Source organism: Limulus polyphemus, unplaced genomic scaffold (genome assembly GCF_000517525.1).
Source record: "Limulus polyphemus unplaced genomic scaffold, Limulus_polyphemus-2.1.2 Scaffold652, whole genome shotgun sequence".
Classification (NCBI taxonomy): domain Eukaryota; kingdom Metazoa; phylum Arthropoda; class Merostomata; order Xiphosura; family Limulidae; genus Limulus; species Limulus polyphemus.
The window spans coordinates 400,043-418,498 of NW_013666262.1; the positions used below are offsets into that span (position 1 = coordinate 400,043).

Sequence of the window (18,456 nt, forward strand, 5' to 3'; positions counted from 1 at the left end):
CAAAGAACTTCGGGTTGCAGAGCATTTCAACAAGCCTGACCACTCTCTTGACGACACGATACTGACAGGCATAGAGACAAATTTTACATCAAACAGAAACAAGGAAATTAAAGAAGCTCAATGGATAGCACTGTTAAATACTGTAACGCCTGGGATTGTTGACCTTCGAGCGTCTCTAAAAAAATTCCGAATAACTTGTAATTAAATTTGTAAAGTTTTATTATTATTATTCACATTTTTATTCATGCTTCTATTTCTCTACATTATTATTTCAGATATCGATTTACATTATTATTTTCTCAAGCTCTCATCTTCCTATGTATTTATTTTTCTCTATATGTCAAAACTTTCATACATAATGAAAATTAATAATAATTTTTTTGTTTTTTTCTCTCTACAGATGAATTCTCCCTTTCGGGAGACTAAATGCTTGAGTTGGGATTGGCTGGTCACCAGATTCAACTCAACTGGGACTTCCAGTTTACATGACGTCACACGTCCTACTATATATTGCATTGTGCAGGCTAAAGGTCCCCCTTTGTTCTCCTGAAGAATAGTCAGCTATTCGAAAGTGCTCGAGTTTTGGGTCTTACTTTAAACTTATTGAAGACAGTATAGTAGAACCTGGTCATTAATAATAAGTCCTCATCCAGTGAAAGTTATAGTCCAACGTAATTAAACTGCAAGTGCACATATTGTGTTTGTATTGAATAAAGATTGTTCATTTTGTATTTCAGTCTCGTTACTTCATTCATATGGACTCAGTCACTAGTATATTTACACTACTCCTTAATTGATATATTGAGCAAACCTCCTGTTCTTTAGTGGACCTATTCAATAGCTCGAATGAACATTCAGTTCACCTGAATACACTGTAATGTCATTGATAAAATAATTATTATTCTTTATTTAAAACATATCAAGATTACAATATCATTAAGCAGCCAGTTAACCAATATATTTATCCATGTTGTTTGAATACCATAAACACAAAAATCATATTTAATAAATAAGAACTTGGGTCACCAGAATATTTTATCATCTAGTATACACAGTAAATGTAACTGAAGCATATCTAATGTCTTTTCATGCAAGAAAAAAGTCTGCAGCTTTTAAGGATACGTAACGTAACAAAAACATTTTCACTCAAAGTACAAAATCTGACTGGAACAAGCCTGACCTTCCACCTGGTAGAAAATATGGAATAATATGCTTTTCTGGCTGACGCACCAGACATTTGGGACCTCACTGAGCCAGCTATCAGAATGGCACCAAAGTATCCAGGTTTCAAACAGTTGGATGTGTTTGAAGTCCAAAAATCCCAGCCCTCATCAGACAGAGTAGATTTTGGACCTCGCTGAGTCAGTTATCATTCTGGCACCAAAGTATCCAGGATTCGAACAGTTGGAGAAGTTTGAAGCCCCAAAATACCAGCCCTCATCAGACAGAGTGGTTTGTCTACAATGGATCAGCTGAGCACCATCTCTATAACCATAGAGCTGAGTCTACTTATGCTGTATGTATATATGTAACTCTGCATTTTCATGTATTACTTTTTGTTTAGAATGTTGCCTAAATGTTTTATTGACAAGGGTTATTTTACCTAATGTTTAATTTTTCTGTTTTGTTGATTAGTTAATGGGACTTTATGATGCAAAGCACCAGCACAATTTATGCCAAACATTTGTTTAGTGTATTTAAGAACAGTTAAAAGAAGGTAAAAGATGGAAGTAAATATAAGATAAAATACATCTCAAAAAATGACACTTTTTATTGACCCAAGGTTAAAAATAAACAGTATTAGAAAAAAAACACCTATAGCCAAAAGAAAGCTAAAAACATGATGAATCTTGACAGTGTCAATGTCAACAATGGCACTGTCCAATGTCAAAGTCAAACCTTGAGATAAAAACATGGGCAAATGTAACTTAAGTCAAACTCTTGTAAAATAAATCTATGGTTAATGAAATTGGACAATATGGAGCCTTGTTAAGATTACCTTCTCCCTCCAAATCCTACATAAACTAGACAGCCAGAGAACAACAGTAGGCTTTATTTGGAAAAGCTGTTGTGATGTTGCTCACCCCAAATTAACTGCCAACTGGCAGTAAACCTCACCTTGAGGACAGACTTACAGTCTACATAGGGAACAGGCAGAGCTGCAAAATCACCACAGCTGACTGATTTTTCTGCAGTGTTTCTGAGGTCAGTACCATAAATACCAACATAGCCAAGAATTAGAGACAGATGATAAAGAGAAATGGGCCAGTCTTCTCTGAATATGCAAGAGAACTGGGTGGGAATTGACATGAAACAATTCCTGGGCCTTGAAAAAACTAAGCAAGTGTCAGCATAGATTGTACAATTAGCATACTGCTTAACGTTTACATGATTCAGGTCAAGTAAAATGGCATATAACTCAAAAGTGAACACAGAATCTATAGGGTGAATCTTGTGAGCAACCACAGTACCAGAACAAACCATGGCAGAGTTCAGAGGATGACCTGATTTCAAAACATCCATAAAAATGAGTAAAGAAAAATGGTTTGAAATATGTTTACAAAAAAGAAGTTGGTACTTCCAGTTGGGAGTATCACACTTATTCAGGTGACTCCAAAATAGGTCACAAGCGGGGATGTAACATGCCATGGTGGGATGAGCTGATCATCATATTCTGCAATATCATCCATAAGTCAGATTCATATCAGTCAACAGAACCTGGATATGAAGGATAGAGTAGAAATAGTAGACCATCTAGTTACAAAAAGCACAGTCCACTGAGCCTTAAAGACACAATGGCAGGTTGGATTTTGTAGTACAAATTGCAGTTTCACAGCATACAGCACAGAAAGGTGCAAATATCTATTGTGAAGAGGAGGTTCATAGGACAAGAGATGTGCAGAAAGCCCCCATGCAAAGCCAAAGTCCCTGATAATGAACCCAGTCCAACATCTTTATGGCAGAGTCTTTGAGTGAACCACAGACCTAAGGTTCATAGTCAAGCTCAGATTAAATGAGGGTATAATAGATCTTGAGCACAGAACAACTATCTGCTCTGCAAGAAGTGAAGAGAGAACGTGGAGGGTGTTCAGCATTCTTGTATATTTAACTCTAAGTTGCATAAAGTGTAGAATAAATGTCAGCTTAAGATCAAAGAGAAGACCCAAGAACTTTGTCTCAGACGCAACAGGAATTGTTGCATCTTCCAGGTGGAGCTCAGAATCAGAGTGCAATCCCTGTTGGCATAAAAATTCACAAAAATTGATTTAGGTGATGAAAATGTTTGTTGCAGTCCATTCAGACAAGCCAGGGCAGTTTGAAGCTGTTGCTCAATATTCCTCATATTCAATGACGAACAGGAAATTTGAAAGTCATTGACATAGAGGTTTTTAGTAACTGTAGGAGGAAGTGGTTTGATGATGGTATTGACCTTACTGCTAAAAAGTGACATTCAAGACACAGCCCTGAGAGAGACTAACTAAATTCGTTTGTAAAAGATTGGGAGAATGTCAATCCTATATAGACTCAAAATGATCTCTCATCTACAAAATTATGAATACAAATGGATAATTGCAACACAACCCATAAGAATGGAGGTTCTATAAGATACCAAATCTCCACATGTTATCATAAACATTCTCAAGATCAAAAAGATTGAAACAAGATGATCACTTTTCAGGAAAGCTTCGCTGATTAATGTTTCATTTTGAATCAAGAGGTCTATGGTAGATTGCTGTCTGCAGAAATTACAATGGGTGGATTAAAGGAAATTGTTTGATACAAGAATGAAAAAGGCAAGCATTAACACTTTTGCTATGGGCATCTTTGTGTGTTTATGTCACAAGATTCTTTCTGAGTTTCATTCGAAATTAAATTAAACTACTTTCTTATCATGGTATACAAATAAATTTGGCATAAAAATGTAGCTAATAATTCAAGTTTTAATAGTATATAAGTTTTAACTCCTTAATGTTATAAGGCAATATTAAAAAAAAATCCAGAATTTCGCCTAGTATGAGAATTGTGACATCTCTTTAGGCATCTCTTCTTCTCCAATTTATTTACAACCCATTGGAGAAGTATAAAATTTAACATAAATTACAAATATCATATTGCCATCACTCTGGCAAAGCATAACTTTGATAGCCTTCAGTCTTATTTAGTTTCAGAGCCATAAAATAGAAAATCAGACCCCCTGTTGTCACACCCACCTGTCACATCCTCTCTTTCAGAAATTCCCAATAGTTTTCTCTGACATTTAATACCATATTACTTATAACCAATAGAAAGCCAAGGTGATGTATTATATTATATTATATTGTTTTTGTGAAGAGAATAGTTTTTTCAATTCCAGTTAAAATTTTATTCCCATGGGAAATGCACTGATGAGCTTATATGAATTTTTAACAGCTCTTGTAGCAGTTAGAAAGGCAGAAAAATTGTTATAGTTATGGGACATTGTCTACTTTTCCTTGTGACTATTCTGTGTTATTTTGTGTATTATTTAATTAAATAAATTATTTAATGCAGTAGAACCATTAGTAGAAAAACAGTTGAATTTAGTGTCATTGTCAGTCGACAGCAAAAAACAACAACAAAAAAAAAACAAAAATGAAGACCCAAGCAAGCACTTTATTTCTTGTTTTTCAAGTGTATTCTTTATTATTATAAAAGTAAGTAAAACGTAAAAATTAACAACTTTCTAAGTTAGATAAAGTTAGATTAGGTAAAATAAGGAATAATACAAATTTTTCATGAGGTATGCTTGTGAACAACTCGTAAGTAGCCCGTGTATTGTTTAATTTGACAGAGTAACATAAGCTCCACGACTGCCAGGTGATTTGCAAATTTTAAGGCAGGAATATCAGTTAGACATGTTTCAAAAGAAAATAAAACAATAAAATTTTAATATAAACAGATGTATACTGTTACAAGTTTAAAGCTACTTAGGATAAACAAATGCAGTTTCAAGTTACAAATTGAAATTATTCTAGAAAGAAAAAAATGGTAATTTAAGACTTATTATGATTTTTTTGGAGGTTATGTGGTCAGTCAAATTGACCAATCTTGCATAGTTAGGGTAGTGAAATATAGAGCAAATATAAAAGCTTTACTGAAAAAACAAAACAAAAAATGTTTCAAATTTATTTAGGAGGTTTTAGAGATTATGCAAATGAAATTTGAAATTTATCAGATGAAAAAAGTATTTTTAATCTTAACATGAAAATCACTTTGCGCTTGAAGCAGTCAATATTTTGACTACATATTCATGGAGAAAGTTCAGGGAAATATGACACTTAATGATTACTGACAGCTTGCAAAATTTTGTGAAAATACTCAAAACATGTTAGAAGTTATAGTATGGAAATTATAGAGGTCAATTTTGGGTCATGAACTTAGTCGATTCGACCAAGCCTTTGGCGAGAGAGTTAAGCAGTCATCCTCTTCAAAACTTTAGATGAACAGCTAGTTGAAGAAACAAGTGAATCATTATAAGGAATTCTGGGATCCTTTCCAGGTTTAGAAAAAGGAATGATAATAGAACTACACCAGGCATCTGGAAAATCCTACTCCTGCCAAGTTTGGTTTGTAATCAACCAGAAAAAAAGCAAGAGAGAGAGGAAAGAGATGGTACAGCATCTCATGAAGAACATCATCTGGCACAAATAATGTACTGTCAAACCCATGTGTAGGAATTTTAAGTTCTAGCAGAGTAAATGGTCAATTATAGTCATACAGACCAACAGCTCAAAAAGTAAGTGATCTTTTGACCTACAACTTCATGGTCAAGAAAGTAGAAGAAGACATGGATATGCTAGAATGGTGAGAAAAGCACTTACCAAGGGTATTAGCAACACTTTGTAAAGTAACAACTTCCCATTCATCTTTTGATTCTTGTCCCAGATGACCTTGGAATTGGTGGTGGAAGATACTAGAAGTGCATTTAATCAAAGATTCCTTCTGGCTAAGACACCTGACCTGCTGGTCATGGGAATGAACCTTCTACAAAGCCATGCAGGTGAGAAGAGTAGGATATCTGTAAAAAATATCCCAAGCCCATTTCTGAGTTCCATGCCCACTGACAGTCAGGAGTTCACCATGGACAAGGATACCATGGCAAACATATCAAAGTATTAGTAATTGTATGAACAAATGCCTAGACAACACAATCTATTGCTGCCTTCATGCAGTTAAAAGAGGGGAAGCTTAACGACAACAAGATCAAGCTCTCAAAGAGTGGTGAAGGAGGGTGACCAACATGCTCCAGCTTCCACTGTGGAACACAAGTCAGATGGTACTGAATCATAATGATAGGAAAATTATCACTGCCTCCAGAATCATTGTCCATCTTCCAAAAAAAACAACAAAAAAAGGTCAGAAGAGGTACAAATGGTGAAGTCTACTGAAGTAAAAGATAACACTTGGGGCATAAAAATAATTAGAGGATCCAGTATTGAAGAGAAAAAGGTTACGATCTGAAAGCATACTCACCTTTGATTGACCACTCCCATCAATATTTACAGAGAAAATTGTGCTCATTAAACTCCCCTAGGATGAAGATGAGAGATGGCAACTGCTCAGTAAGGTCATAAATGTCTGCCTGATCACAATACACTCCCAGTGAGATGTAAAGAGAACAAATTGTGATGGTACAGTCAATGAAGAAATGGTGTATTGAGTGGTACAGTCATGAAGGGTGCTTGCTGGTCAACCAGCAATACCACACCTCCATGAACCTGACCATCATGTAACTTTTTTCCCTGTACAAGGAAAATTGCCAAATGGTGACAGTATAGGCAATTCTCAAGAATGTCTCCTATAAGTAGGTACATACAGTAATCAGCAGCATGAACTAGAATTAATATCTGACACATTTATTAACAAATGTCACTTCCCTAAATACATTGTCAGTAGAACCTTAGTCAATTATAGAAAAAACTCAATAACAGAAAAAAAGAAAGAGAAAACAACATAAACTCCATGAAGGAAACAAAATGCACAAACTCAGACACACTAATAGGTGTCTTCCCATATCATTGCTATATAACCAAAAACATCATAAACATTTGAAACAAGCAGAACAAAAACACAAAATAAACAGCAAAGTTACTTTTATTCAAAAACTGAGTACTAAAATCAAAAGTCATCTAAGGAAGGTTTATTCTGATAACTTCAACGATGGAAGCACCTACAAGTATCAATATGATTGATGCGATAGCACTTACATAAGCGAAACAGGATACAACATAAGCATTATGATAAAAAAAAATATAACATTCCCCATTGCACATTTATGAACACATCACAATAAATCAACATCCAATTAACATTAACAATTTTAAGATATTATGCAATGAGAACAACATTAATAAAATAAAAATAGAAGAAGCATTAATTAATCATTAACTAAAACCTAATAAAATAAAAACAGAAGAAGCATTAATTAACTGTTAACTAAAACCTAATAAAATAAAAACACAGTTGTCACCCTATATGTTTTCTAAATTGGAACAAAATGATCAGGCAGTATTTCATAAAACAGAGATACTTACGTGATGATAACTATACGAATGGTTGATAGTTGTAAAAAGTTAAATAAGAATAAACAATCCACTCAAAAGCTGTACCTTTGGATTTTATTTAAAGTATATAGTGGATTTCTTTTTCTCACAACAAGTGATCAGATAATTGTTACTATACTGCAAATTATGCAAGAATATCAAGAACAGTATCCTTCAATAGTAGCTCAGGTGATATCTAGAGGTTATGGCTTCACTTATGTTGGAATGAAAATGACCAATCATGCTAGTCACTCTGGGTAATTGCAAAGTTTCTTGAAAACCAAGGAACATTGGATATAAACAGTTCATAACAGAATCTTGAAGGCAAAGCAGCAGTAAGATTCCAGTAAAAACAACAGTTCCAAAAAAGCAAGTACACATACACAATGTGTTTAAGGTGATAATAAAGCTTGTTCATTATGTATTTCACTTTGTGTACAGTCTCTATATTCCATTCTACATCACGACTCACTTAGTAGATGATTTAGCATAATTTCGATTGTTATGTTGAGTGAATCACAATGCTCCTTTAAAATCAAATAGAAATGACTGAATTATATTAAACACATTCATGCTTATGAATTTCAATTACCATGCAATTTATTGGTACAATAAAGGATTATAAAACAATTATTATGTCAAGTTATTAAGCAGACCTATCCAATACTTGTAAAGTTAATTTTAACTGAATATACCACAATGGCATCAAGTGAGACACACACTGCCAAAGATAATTAGCTAAGTGCTATCACACTTACTAGTAAGTAGATCATGTTTCACTATTTGAGATAGCTACTTCAAGAAGCTGTTACTTAAAAAAGGACACTGGTATATTTCCCATCAATAAATTGAAACAAACGTGCTGTAAAAAAAAAAATCTTCAAATTCTGCATTATGGGACAACAAAAATTTGCAACTTATACAAAAATAATGGAAAACAACATACACTAAGGCTTACTACCAAAAATTAGCATAGTAATAATAGAATAAAAACAACTGTTTTAATATAAATGTATTATGCTTATTAAGATATGGACTTTTTTGCCACATGTAATTTCAAGTTAGTTCCGTCAAAGTTACACTGTGTAGAAGTGTTAATTACAAAACTTGCTTTTATGAGTAATAAGGGTGAAATATCACTGATCAATAACATAAAATTGAGTTTTCTCTGGACATTTTTGAAAGAAAATGCATACAAATTTTTGCATTAAGACTTTTTTTTTTCCAGTGTCATTGGAGTTGTTGCAAAAAAAATTCCTAAGGCCTCATTGAGACTATATTGCAGTCACAGCCTATTTACACAATCAATCATGGAGTATGGTTTTAAAGTATGGCATTTGGGGGGAGCACTGAGGAACAGCGCTCTGAAAACAATGCAATAGGTGAATCAAAATCCCTAAATTTCTAAAAGCAAACCGACCCCGATTTATTCAATCCAATGATTGGCAGGATCCCCTTATGCTTTACTCATGACAGTTCACGATAGTATTAATGGTAGTTGCAACCTAGATAAAGTATATTAAATTAGTGGTTGTTTGAGCTGAATTGGTTTGATAAGAGCACACCTGCCTAGACAACATTCATCACAGAATGAGATCCTGTAAAAACAATGTAAGGGACCCTGAAAAGTAACAATGAAAATACTCACTTTTCTGTGTAATCTAGCTGAAATGGCTAAGATAGCTACAGGAGGTAAGCAAAAATCCTCAGACGAAGATACTGCCAGATCATGCAAATAATGTGAGATAAAAGTACTGGGGGAGGTCCACTTACTTGTCTGCCCAATTTCCCCGGGCAATCAAATTAGATTAGACATAACTTGGCAGAAGAATCATCGCATTCAAAGAGAGTCCAGTATAAAAAATCATTATATAGCATCTCTAAAGGCATTAGTGCGGGTAACAAAACCTTCAAGACCCTCATTGAAAATGACAATGATCGAAATCTGACCAGTTATAGAAACGAAAATTAGTAATCAGACAAATCAGTGAAGAGGATTTATCCTCTTCCCTGTCTGTTTGTCTTTGGTAAGAAAAACTGGTCTGAGGACACAGATAGAGTGATAAAGCAGTCTGTGAGCAAACAGTGCAAACCATTCCAATCGGAGATGTCTGTAGGTCAGCAGCAACTGAAAATAAACCTTCAGGTAAAGGTGATACATTGCATATGAGAATCAGGTCACAAACAGGTTTTGAGAAAGTGCATGTAATGTAACCTTAATATACCAGTTAGGTAACTGGAATGGTTGTTTGGGACAAAGGACCCAAAATGGCTTGAGGAATATGGAGAATACTGGGGACTCAAAGAATATTTTGTTGCGAGTATTGAACAGTAGTCAATAATGCTGCCTATACAGGGCGATTGTGGAAGATGCAAAAATCCTTACCAAAGAGTCAGGTCAAAAAATGTGTTATGGTTGATGCTTCTCATGAAAGTAGGACCAACCTCCTCTCAGTATACCATTGCAGATATGTGTGTGTCATTTCTGTTGATAAATGTCCATCGTGGGACAAAGCAAAGACTGAGCCAGATACACGGCAACCTTAGAAATTAAACCCTGATGCTGTGCGAAAGACTGCATAATCTCTATGCCTGAAATTTGAGCTTCTGGATAGCTAGGTGTACCATGTCAGATCATGGCTACCTCTACAGAGATAGCCTAAGAAGAAGTGGACACTCCAGAAAGTACCACAGAAGCAGAAACCAGGGTGTAGCCGCCAATCTGGTGCTATCAACAGGAACCGATAATGGGTTGGAAGAAATCATAGTTAGTTCCTTGGGTAACATATGAATTAAATGGAAGGCTTAGAGTTGTAATCCTATCCCGTCCTGACAGACTGCATCATTTCCAAAGCCCGAAGGTGAGGTACTGGAAACCAAATTGCCAGTAGTTGGATATTCCAATGAGAGGCCAACCCACCAATCATAGTTGCAAAATGAGAACCAATCCAACATCTATTCTGTTGTGAGAATCTGTTTTGGTTGAGACAAGTGATCTGCTACAGCAGTCATCATTGGTGGAACATGGGAAGCTAGTAGGGTGATATAATAGGAGTGGTCCCGAGAAAGGATATCCAAGATTTGAAAACAAGGAGACCTGGACCAGTGTCTCCTGGATGAGAAACACAAAATCTCACCACGGAATTGTCAGAGTGAAGCCTGATGATTTTCCCCTTAATAAGCCCAGTCCATGAGGCATTGCCTTTTGAAGAGCAAGAAAGACTAAAACATTGTGTAGGGAAGTCTCGTGGTCCTTGCATAGACCGTGGAATTCCTGAATGTTGAAATATGTATCCCATCCCTGAAGCGAGGAATTCTTGAAAAGGTGACAGCAGAGAAACCCATATCTTATTAGTGTCCCAACTTAACAACCCATCGAGTTCAAAGAATGATCCTGACTAAGAAAACTGGAAAATTCAGTGAATCTATATTTATGATCTCTTGGTCGCATAAAGACCATTAAAAGGATCTCTTGTTCTCTCATCCCTTAGGCATGAAGAATTTGAGCAAAAGTCAGGCTTCCTGTTCCATACGCAGAGCCAGGTGGGAGTCAGCTGAGCAATACTGGGAGACATGATTAAAAAGAATATCTAGACTGATGACATATTGAGTTGGAGCAAGAACAGATATCTCAGCTCTGAGAATGAAGCCTTGCCTTGGTTGTTTCTGAAAGTAGAATGAGGGTGTGATGTTTTGACAATTGATGAGATGTGCACCAGTAACCAATCATCTATGGAATGGTGTGTGCACAGTGCTGTGGAATGGAAATGATGAGAACCTATGTGAAGCTGATGTTAGTCCAAAGGTAAAAATCCCGAACTGCAGTACCTAACCCTTGTGCACAAAAAACTCCAATAGTGGTGGCATCCCACCACTATAACAATGTGCAGATATGGGCCAACTACAAAGAACTTGGATATCCACAATCCCAGTAAAAAAATGTCAACTTAGATTGAGGAATGAGTAACTTGTGAACCTTGGAGAATCTAGGCATTGATATAGACTGGACACCAGCCTCCTGTCTTCTTTGGCCCAACAACTGATGGAAATAAAACTCCGGAAGAACTCTCACAACTCTCACACTACCACCAGACCAACCAAACTCTGATAGCCCTAGAACAACGTTCCAAATCTCAAGGATCTGTGGGAGTTGGAAACACTACAGATTGGGTGGATAATAGTGGTGAAGATGTGAACTGAATGACTAATCTGACTCAAGGACCTGTACTGCTCCTGGATTTGTGGTTAAGGTTACCAAATGTCCAATAATTCTAGAGCTAAGCCACCACAGACCCCAAAGGCATACAATAATCACCAATGCCACTGGTGGTGATCTGACCCAGCAGCAAAACCCTTGGATATAGTAGACAGATTTTATTCTGGGTACCAATGTATCAAGGTGCTGATGTCAGGACCCTCAAATAGGTGCCAGACTATGACCCCTTGTAGGAGCTGATGAAATTCTAGAAGCCGACAATTGAGCTAATGTGCATGCTAACAATGGATCCAGCTTGTAATCAATGAGGTTGGTAATTCTGAGAGTCTTCCAATAATGTGTAGTGTAAGGAAAACAAAATGCTGAATTTTTGAGTTGTAAGTCTGTAGACTTACCCTGTCCAACCAGGGTACATTGATTTATTCAGGTTAACTACAAATTATGACTTAAAACCCCAAATTCGAGGAGCAGATTATTATTTGAGAGTCAGAATATGCTTCCAACTGGCAGTGGTGGGCTAAATCACTAATTTCTGATAACATGCCAGATGAGATAATAACTGTCCCTTCACATAACTGAGATGTAAACCTCTCTACATAAACCACATTTCTGTGGATGGAAAGAAAAGTAATATTCGCTCCTAGACCTGTCAGCCATCAGGTAAGGAGTAGGTTCAAAAGCAACTTGGAAAAGACTCAAAACACCACACTCTTGAGGAACCAACTGAAGAAAACAAATCAAAGGCAGCTTTTCCCAAAGTTGCCTCCTTTTAGTTTTATATTTAATTTAAAGACTTTGATGATTACTGTCGATTGGAACAACATTTAGTCAGGTGAGTCTGTTTTGTTAGAGCAAAGCAACATTGGGCTATCTACTGTACCCACCATAGGAAATCAAACCCCGGATTCCAGCATTGCAAATCCATAAACTCACAACTGTCCCACAGGGTGACTCAAAAGCAAACAGACTTTATAAAAGAAGGCACAGGAAAAAGTGAATCTAAATTCTATCCAGAATGTTAAGGATCACCCTCAACTGCAGCCACAGAGCCCCCCGGAGGACTGCCACAGAACTGAATATATGTCTTCATCTAATTATGAATAAGATCACTGACAGTCTCAACCAAGAGTGACACTCCCATCCCACCTGATTGTTCAACTAAGCTATATATCAAATGTGCGAAATGATATACTTGAAATAATCTAGGAATTCATACAGTAAATTGGCTTGTCAATCAAAAAAAAAAATCATTTTTTTGCAAAAATCAACTAGTTAACATGAAAATGCTCAATGTATCTTTCAATGATCGTAGCACTGGGAAACCTGTTAGTGATGCTTCGTTGAGAAAAATTTATAATATTATCTGAATGAGGTGCTTATATACTGTACCAAGATAGGGGGCGCTTTGATGTAGATGATGAGTGTCACGATACAAATATCGCCAAGGGCAATTAAGTTGGGCATAAAAGACTGGAGAAAGTGAGAGAAAATCAGACCAATGCTTAGATGGGAAAAGGAAGTAACCCTGGCAGGCGAGTAATAGCTGTAAGTGTGAGATAAGTATGTTTTAGAATGACTGTTCTCTGTGTTTATTCCACTCAAGCAAACACCCTTGAGTTAATTAAACTTGTAGCAACTACAACTGTAAGCTGGTATTCTTATTTTAATACAATATTTAACTGTGTCAAATACAACTTACACTATTGCCCCAATATAAACCATCCACTTAGGTGACTCCATAGTTGTTTTGTCTCCATGTTGGTGAATAATCTTGATTCTCAAAGTTGTTGTTAATATACAAACTTTGAAGCTAATAACATGCTAAAAATTAAAACTTCATGGTTAAACAAAAAGTTAAACATTTTATACAATTTCCGTTTTTGGTATTTATGATTTTATATTTACATAGATATATCAATTTTTAAACAAATTCTAATGTACAGAGGTTAAGTACTTTATATTAAAACAACTTTGGTGCCTAAACTACATCAATAGTTTATTTTTGGTCACACTGTATGATGACCATGCATCTTGACAATTGTCCTGCAGTATATTCTATACAGTGTAAGCTCCATCATAACACTATCATATCTAAAGCACATCACTATTTCCTGAAAGCATTACACAATTCATACAGTACATAAGGACATAACTTTCCCAGTGCTTGTTTGAACAGTCCAACTGCACAGAAATCTATAGGAGCTGGCAACTTGACTATATGTCTTCATAAAGAATAGCATGAATCCCTTTTTTGTTCTTTAGCTGCTACTGTTAAATGTATATGTCATGGATGTAATATGTGTACATGTGACACGTTGCTTTTTCAGACAGAGATGAGATCAAGAAGGATCTTGACTAGCTGGAATGGTTGCTTGGAAAACATGTATAGTATTTTGTATTATTGGGCTCTCACTTGTTACAAGACAACACATGTCTCTTTCTGGATGGCCCTGGTGCCCCAGGTTAATCCATATTCCTTTGTTTTACAATGCCATTAAATACAAGGGATATCCTACTCTTGGAAATTATAAATTTCCAATCTGAACACATATTTATGACCTGAACATATAAATATTTTTCATCAAAAAGGGCAATAACATCTCCTACCCCAAAACAATCAATTTTTGGTTGCATCACATTACCTTCTTGTCACATAGTTAGAAAGCCAGAAAAACTGTGATAGTTATGGGACATAGTCTGTTTTTTGCATGTTATTATTCTTTATTCTTTGGTGCATTATTTAGTGTGCTTCTACCATTAGTATAAAAAAATGATTAAGTGTCCTCAACAGTGAACAGCAAAAAAAGAATGTTCAGGTAAGTACTTTATTTCTTGTTTTTCATGTGTACTCTATATTTATTATTATAAGAGTAACTAAAATGTAAAAACAGGAAACTCTTTATGTTAGTGAAGGTTAGATTAGTTAAAATAAATAATAACAATCATATAATAAAACATTTTAACGAGACACCAACAAGAGCAGCTTGGAGTAATGTAATTTGATAGTGTAACATGAGCCCCACTTTCCCCAAGTGATATATAACTTATAATGATGCAAATAGTAGTTAGACATGGTTCAAAAGGCAATAAAACAATAAAATTTAAGTATAAATAGATGTATATTGCTATGAGTGTAAAGCTACTTAGGATAAACAAATGTAGTTTCATGTTACAATTTGAAGTCATTCTAGAAAGAAGAAAAGGGTAATTTAGATTTATTTCGGTTTTTCTTTCGGTGGCTACATGGTCGGTGAAATTGACCAACCTTGTATAGTTAGAGTAAAGAGAAAAAACAGTTAAAATATAGTTTTACTGAAAACAAACATTTCAAATGTATCAAGGAGGTTTTTAGATTATGCAAATGAAATTTGAGATTTTTGAGATAAAGAAAAGTATTTTAATCTTAACATGAAAATCACGTTGCACTTGGACTAATAAAAAAGAAGACTTGATATATTCACGGACAAATATTTTTGTATATAAAAAACTTGTAATGTTTACTGAAAGTTTGCCAAATTTTGTGAAAATATGCATACTATATTAAAAGTTAGTATTTTTATCAAAACTATAGGGACTTTAAATGAGTACAAAGTGATCACACGGTTGGTTAAATCAACCGAGGCTGTGAAGAGAAAATGAATAGTAACAATAAAGTAACAAATTAGTAATTAGGTGATTGTATAGACTACTAATCATAACAATGACCATTTACAGTCATTTGTGTTATGTTTCATAATAATTTAACAAGAAAACTCAACTCCAAATGTGGTACTCACCTCTTGTTTCCAAATTCCAATAATATGTATTACCTTCAGGACTCACACCTTGAAACCATCTTTTCACCTTTGTTTTAATTTCTGAAGGACAAACATTAGTGTTTTTAAAACAATCTGGTGATGGCTCACATGTCTTCTTTGGTACAGGCTGATTTTTAATCTCTCTAATAAGTTCAGGGTTCTGCTGTACATCCTTTTCAAAAGCTTTTAGGGCTTCCTGATACATAAAGAATAAAGATTAGATTTTAAAACCCTACAGCTTTTCATATTATGACTAGCATTAAGTTTCTTTAACATATTAAAAATTCAAATTTGAGTCATGATACAAAATTCTGAAATTTGTTGGTCTGTACAGCAATTGTATACGACTATTACTATGCTAGAAAACATAAGATTGCTTCACCACTGATTAACAACATTTGTTTACAACTAGAAGAACATATTAAAATCTGACAAAATATATATATTTGTGGTATTCTACTGAATTCTCATTCTTATCTAACCCCACAAAAGTGAATATCTGGCCATTGATATATGCTCTTTCTATCCTTTTTAACACTAAAAACCATCACCAGCAATGTTGATGTTGTGAGTACTCACCCCATCTGCAAAACTTTTAATTAGTCATCAGAACAATTTTATAAAACCCATTTTTCAAAAGCTTGAATTAGTCATCCAAGTTTTCGCACTTAAAGAATTTTCAGAACTCAATAAAACATGTAATTTGTAAACAAAATTTCAGAAAATTACAAAACAAACATATTCAAAACTAAAATAAAAACATGTTCAAACATGTTTATTGCATATACATTTTCTTTAAAATATTTTTATAGGCATAAAACAACATAAACAATACATTGTAAAATAGCTTTACATGTAATTTATGATTTTAAAATGTTGCAGTAGAAAAAGCTTTTTGTTAAATATGAACAACATATACATTAACATACATCCATAACAGTCATTCATAGTAGGCCTTACATCTATAACTGTTTTTTACAAATTGCTTTTTCTTCTTCATGTTCATAAAAATGGATGGACAGACATCCATTTTCCCTGAATTATATTATTCTGATAGTAGAATGAGTCAAATTTTGAAAAATATATAGAGTTGTGGTACTTCAAGCCATGATTAAAAACTAAGGACTGTTAAATTTATAGGGAAAAATTGTTTAGAAACTTCCTTGCAAACAGCATTTTGTGCCTTTAGGGACATAAATTTTGAACTTATCAAATGACCATATCCTATACAAAGCTACGTGAAGCTGACCATGATAAAAAATTGGGCCAACTGAGTGCAACTGATGGACAGACATCTGTTTTCTCATATTATTATTGTAAGATTCTCAGTACTATGATGGGTTTAGTCTGCTCCACCTATCAAATAAACTTTATTTTCAATACAATAACTAAATTTAAAAAAAGTGAATGGAAAAATATTTAAAGTCATAGTATTCAAAATTAATTAAAATGAGTTATTAATTTTCAGACAATCAGACATGCTGTCATGAAACTTTTTTATATCATGAAAGGAAAAAAAAGTCTAAATATAACACACTAAACAACTAAAAACTGCCAGAAAAACAAATTTCATGGTAGCTCATTATTAACATATCAAAAAGTACTGGGCTGAATACCTTTCAAGACTTCTGTGATCATATGCCTGAAACTCAAAAATTGAAAAAAGTACAGAATAAATGCAATTAAACTAGTAATGCAAATGTTATGGGTAAGATGTTTCCAAACCACAGTATATAAAATGTACTAACCTCCTATTCAAAAAACTCCTATTCAATAAATAACTGGTTAATTATTTTCATACGATAATAAAGAAAATAAGAAAAGCATACATAAAATGTGATATATGCACCCATCAATGACTTCAGGAGAAATTCACTGAACATAAAAAATAGGCTACCATGAAATATAATGCAGCTTCAGTTTAAATTCAGTCTCATGATTATTATCAAATTTTACAACTGTAAGGTGAATGCCAAAAATGGACAACTTAAAACAATTTTCAGCTTATAGTCAGTCATATGATTAAATTGTGTGATGAAATATTATAACTTACAGATATAAAAAAAATTAATAATACTTAATTTTAAGCAATATGAGTAACAAAAATTAACAAGTAGGTGAATAACAAAAAATACAAAATGGTATAAAAATATCAGATAAGAATCTCCGAAAGTAAAACTGACAGAAGAAAATGGGAGAAAATATTTGCTATGAAAAATAATAAAATAATGGTAATAACATTCATGGTATTTGTTATAACTGGAATTATAAATTTAAAAATAAGCCAAGTATGAGGATTAATAAGTGAAACAACAAAAACTGAAGATTTTTAAAAGTCCATTAAATAACATAATTCAGATAATAAAGAATTTAATCAATCTCCACAAAAAAATAAGTAACGAACTTTATATCTAAGACCTTCAAATAGTCTTGAACTAAAATTTAGTACTCATTCGTCTTGCCATGATACAAGATTTGATTGTTGTTGTTGAGCACAAAGTTACACAATGGGCTATTAGTGCTGTGGCCACCACGGGTATCGAAGTGTTATAAGCCTTCAGACTTACTGCTGAGCTACTGAAGGATCACATATTAGTCAATTATTATTTAGCTCCAATATGGGTACAACAAAACAAAACAATGATTACAGTGGTTACTGAAAGTGAAAGGGCACGTGAAAGCTAAGCCCTTAGAATTTGTGTTATTTAAGTACAGAATTACTTTGTATATTTAAGTGTTTTAAACTCACAAAAAGAAACCTATCATTCTATAGGTATTTGAAGAGCTTGTAACATTTCGCTACAATTTAATTATTCATATTGTTAGCCGACATTAGGCAGCTTGTACATAATTGAATAAACAGAGTTGTTTAACAACAAGT

The 18,456-nt window shown here is 34.1% G+C and overlaps 1 protein-coding gene across 1 annotated transcript in view; it reads right to left on the reverse strand.

The window, feature by feature from the left end:
* LOC106459721 (WW domain-binding protein 4-like) overlaps positions 1-18,456 on the reverse strand; it is a gene marked incomplete at its 5' end in the record, with an annotated part of 103,383 nt that overhangs the window by 29,538 nt on the left and 55,389 nt on the right. The window contains one exon of the mRNA XM_013919376.2: positions 15,555-15,771. Within this exon, the coding sequence (XP_013774830.1) occupies positions 15,555-15,771 (217 nt within the window). The remainder of the gene's footprint in view (positions 1-15,554; positions 15,772-18,456) is intronic.